Here is a 4,459-nt window from a genome sequence, read left to right as displayed (position 1 = left end):
GACAACTAAGGAGGCCACGTTTGTGAAACTAGGTCATTTCTACTGAGGTTGCTCATTAAGTACCGGGTCATTTGGGAATTGAAAAGCCAGTATCATCAAACCCACAGTTGTGTAATCAGAGGTCTTTATTGAACACGTTCTATGGCAACACACCTGCTCTGCACTTTGGGCATACAAAAGGGAGTAAGAGAGTGAGTAAATCAAGTGAGTAACACAATCCCCAAAGGTTTACAGTCTTATCTGAGAAAGAAAACATATGCACACCAAAAGACAGAAAGCGAACAAACAATAAAACACAATAAATACTAAATATAAAGTGAGCAGCACAGATTATAAATATTACAGGAATCAGGTGGGGACCATCAGCACTTCTGGATGGACTCATCAGGGAAGACTTCGGAGAGAAAGCAAAGAGTGAAGCAGAGCTCAGACACAATGTGCCCTAAACAGAACTACGGAGTCTTTCCCAAGAGGAGAGTCTGTATTACAACATGGTAACACTGGAACAAAGAACTGTCCGATGGTTAGCTCTGCAGATTTTGCTGGCTGATCTCCCCAATGCTGGATGGACTGAATCAAATGCTTAATTTCTTTTATTTAGAACTCCATGAACTAACTTCCATGAGTGCATCAATCTCTAAACTCACCACAAGGCCATGGCCCTGTGTTTGCAAGTGAATTCACAGATACTTGAACAAAAACAGCTAGCATTTCAATGGCCAAATACTCTACTAGGTATTTTTATCTACATGTAGTCATTTAATCTTTACAACAATCCTATGAGGTAGACTCCATTTTTTCAATATATGGGTGAGAAAATAAAAATCTAAGGAACTTCAATAACGTTCCCAAGAACCATCATGTCTTACACGTGTCTAACCACGAATCTGCCTTAGACACTGGTAGCACCAATTTCTCCCTGAGCCACCTGACCGGGTCATTTCCTCTGTGAGGTGTGAGTAGGACATGGAGTATGTCTCCACTCGGGGTCTTCCACCGTCAACCAAAACGTGTCATTCAGAATCATCTTCCAGGAGGGGACAGGAGGGTTTGTGGGCTGCAGGAGAGAGGGCACAGCTTCTTCGAGGGATTTCCACAAACTTCTGGAGTTTCTCTTAGCATCCATGGGCCCTTTCTTTGTTCATAATAATTGTAATAAAGAAAGTCTTTACTGCCGCCCCATCCCAGGAAGTGTTCTACATCTGAGTGGAGCATGCTTTCATCCAAGACGGGACTGTTTCGTGCTTAATGCACAGTACAGTTGAAATACCAATCTCTCTCTCTTATTCATGCTCAGAGTTCCATCTATAAAATGGGGCCATTGGATGCAGTCTTTTCTAAAGTTTCCTTATATTTCTAATCCTGTAATGATTTGACTTCATGAGTTTCCGTCCTCACTTCAACATATTGACTCTGGGTAAGTCCCATTTCTCTGTACTGAGAGATCTCTGCGTTCTGAAAACCAGGACTGTGCCTGCCCCACTCCCTTCCCTGGAAGAGACTCGACAGAAAAAACTAGGGAGATGTCAAATTAAAATCCTTTCTGACTTCATTTGAGAAAAATGTGACTGTTGTCGCAAGCTAAGCAATGCCACTTGAAAGACGACTTACTCTGCAAGTTGGTGTCTCCTTCTACCTTCTTATTGGTTTTTTTAATTGTATTTTTTGCTTTTTCAAGCTTCCTTACTTAGAAAAAGTTTTTTTTACAGTAAAAAGGATAGAGACCCCACTCATTCACAAAGTGTGTCTCACTTTCCCTTTTGTAATGTAACATTAGTTAACACTGGCTTCTTGGTAGGATAATTAGGGGCTATTCACTGCCCCCTTTTCCTTTAGCCAATCATTTTCTTCTGATGCAGCAACCTGAGTGCTTGCTTTGCAAAGGAGCTTCCCATGCCCTGCAAAGGGGCTTCTACCTATTGAACTGCTCACCTATCCATGGCCCTTTGTTTGAACGTAGAATTTGTTTACCTACAAGGTTAGGAAAATGAGCAGCTCTGTACTTGAAATATGATAGTCTCTCTTCCTCATCACTGGTTTCAAAAAAACATATTGTTGGTGAGGGTTAATCTTACATCTTCAGAGTAGACAGAGTCCCTCAGCGGTTCTGTGTCTTGCGGTGAAAGTTCAGAGCTGGAGGTCTGCAGACTCGGGTGTCCAGCTCTGGCTCAAGCCTGGATTAGCTATGGTCCATCACGCCAGGCTCCTAGCTCCTTCACTTACAATGAGCATCTTTCTGGTTCAAAAGCTCTATGTTTTCCCTTGGCTCAAGGCCACGTTGCATTCAAGCCCAAGCTGAGCTAACTGTGTAATCCATTTAAATATGGACAGGTGGACGATGCTAGCAGTTGGATTCCTTTTGTACAAAGAACCAGCAATGACCTACTTAGAGTCAGCCCAACTGTTGGTGACTATTCATGAGGGTGCCTCCCTTAACAACCCACAGAAACCAGCCAGGTGACATCCCTGGCCATCTTTGCCAAGATGAAGCAGACTCTCTTCCTGAGGATAAACATGGCCCAACAGCATGGAGCTGGAGGCTCCAAAAGGACCTAGGTCCTGCTTCGGCCCATTTTATCTTCTTCTTCCCTTGGGGATGCCTGGCATGGTGTATATATATATATATATGAATGTTGGTATATATACAAATGCGTATGGTATATATATATGCATGTTGACAGTTGTCGGAGAGAAATGTTGAGCAGTGCAGAACAGCTTAGACAGAGCGGCCTTCCATGCTTCCCATACTTCATACATGCTTCATCAGCACCGCACCATGGGAGGCTTCCTTCATACTCCCCAGAGGCAAGAAGACAGGAAGAAGCACATTTTTCCTGGGGCTCTGCCATTCCTGGAACGTATGACCGTGTCAAGAACAGAAAAATCACAACTTTAGTGTACAAGCAGTGAGACCCCAAAGCTTCACAATAGCTGCATTATGGGCTCACTCTTTCTGGAGCAATAAGCCCCTTTGGGTATCATCCTCTTGGCAAGTGGGAGTCTTTTAAGTCACTCTGGAAGCCAGGGGATAGGCTGGTGGTTTTCTGTTGCCTACAAATGCTGAGTTACAAACTTTGTCCTTCTGTAAGCTGGACCACTTCTTTTCCTCTTGGAAAAACCCCCTTTCTTTGTATAAGGCCCTGGGCTGCCGCAGAAGGTCTCAGCCACGGCAACTTACTGGAGTCCTGATGTACTGGGCTGGGGGAGGGAGGCTTGGTCTAGATATCCAAGCGCCTCTCTCTCTGCATCTCTCTCTGCTCTGTCTCTGTCACTCTCTATGTGTTTCTGTATAAATCTCTGTTTCTGTATTTTCTGGGTCTCTCTCAGGAACCCTTGGCCTCTCTCTGCTTCTCCCTGACTCCCTGTGAATGGGGTATCCTGTGGTGGGTGTCTCCATCTCCCTGTCTGATCTTCTCTCTATAGATCTATAGAGAAGCGGGCAGGGAGGATTAGCAGACTTGTCTGCTCATGTCCACATATCTGGGTGGCTCTCTTATAATCCAGAGTCACCACTCCCCTCAGTGTCTCCGTACTTCTGTTTCCCCCTTTCCTCTGTTTCGATGCCTCTGTCTCTCAGACATTACCTCAGAAGTGAATTAACTTCGACATTATCCCTGAAGCCTCCTACAGACAGTGTTTATGATCATTCCTTGGTCTTTTCACACTAGGGAAAGAGAGCAGCCACAGTGGGGTATGTGGAGATATTGGTGGTCTCACGCCCTGGGGATGACGAATGCGAGAGGAGGACTGCGGCCACGTAGAACTGGCATCTCTGTTCTCTCCCCCCAAAATTCAGTCAGGCTAGCTTATAACCATTCTCAGATACACCTCACTGCTTAACAGCCACAACAAAAATTTCAGTAGTGCAACCATTAGAAGTATGAACATCACTCTAACCATACCAGATGAGAATGGGTTGTGTAAGAATCCTTCCAATCAAGAAAGAAATCATTCTTAATTACAACCACTCACACTGTGATGTTTTTAAAAGAAATGTCATCCAGATGGCATGTCTTTGAGAACACCCTTCCTTCGCACTCACCTCCCAAGTTAGGGGTATGGCCAGGTTTGTTAGCTTGGCGCTTTGGTGGGGTGACGGGAGAAATCAGTAGAAGGGTTCTGTCGACAACAAAAGCGTAATTGCACTTAATCATTAGTAGTCCACTTGTGATTATCACAAATATTCAAAGCACACAGAATGGTGACCTACAGCTACCGATTGTATCCTTTCTCTCCAACCCCTCCTTCTTTATATTAGCCCTGCTGATAACATAGGAACAGGCCCCTGTGAGACTTCCTCCACCCACCTGGCCGGATCCCTTTCCTGGGGGGGTGGGGTGGGTACTCGTGAGGGGAGGAAGGCGGGAGGAAGCAAGTGAGTGGCCTGGAAAGACAGAGCAGCACTAGAATGCCTCCTAGCCCTCAAACAGCACTTCTCAGCTGGCCTACAGGAACCTTC

The 4,459-nt window shown here is 45.1% G+C and overlaps 1 protein-coding gene across 1 annotated transcript in view; it reads right to left on the bottom strand.

Moving 5' to 3' along the window:
* Positions 1-107: 107 nt before the first annotated feature.
* Positions 108-4,459, bottom strand: part of ADGRF2 (adhesion G protein-coupled receptor F2) — a 40,920-nt gene continuing 36,568 nt past the window's right edge. Inside the window, exons 9-10 of the mRNA XM_032340208.1 lie at positions 4,043-4,119; positions 108-2,851 (exon numbers count right to left, since the gene is read on the bottom strand). Coding sequence (XP_032196099.1) covers positions 4,072-4,119 — 48 coding nt within the window. The 3' untranslated portion in view covers positions 108-2,851; positions 4,043-4,071. The remainder of the gene's footprint in view (positions 2,852-4,042; positions 4,120-4,459) is intronic.

Source organism: Mustela erminea, chromosome 4 (genome assembly GCF_009829155.1).
Source record: "Mustela erminea isolate mMusErm1 chromosome 4, mMusErm1.Pri, whole genome shotgun sequence".
NCBI lineage: Eukaryota > Metazoa > Chordata > Mammalia > Carnivora > Mustelidae > Mustela > Mustela erminea.
The sequence above is the reverse complement of the archived record's forward strand: the minus strand, read 5'-3'. Positions and strand labels throughout refer to the sequence as shown.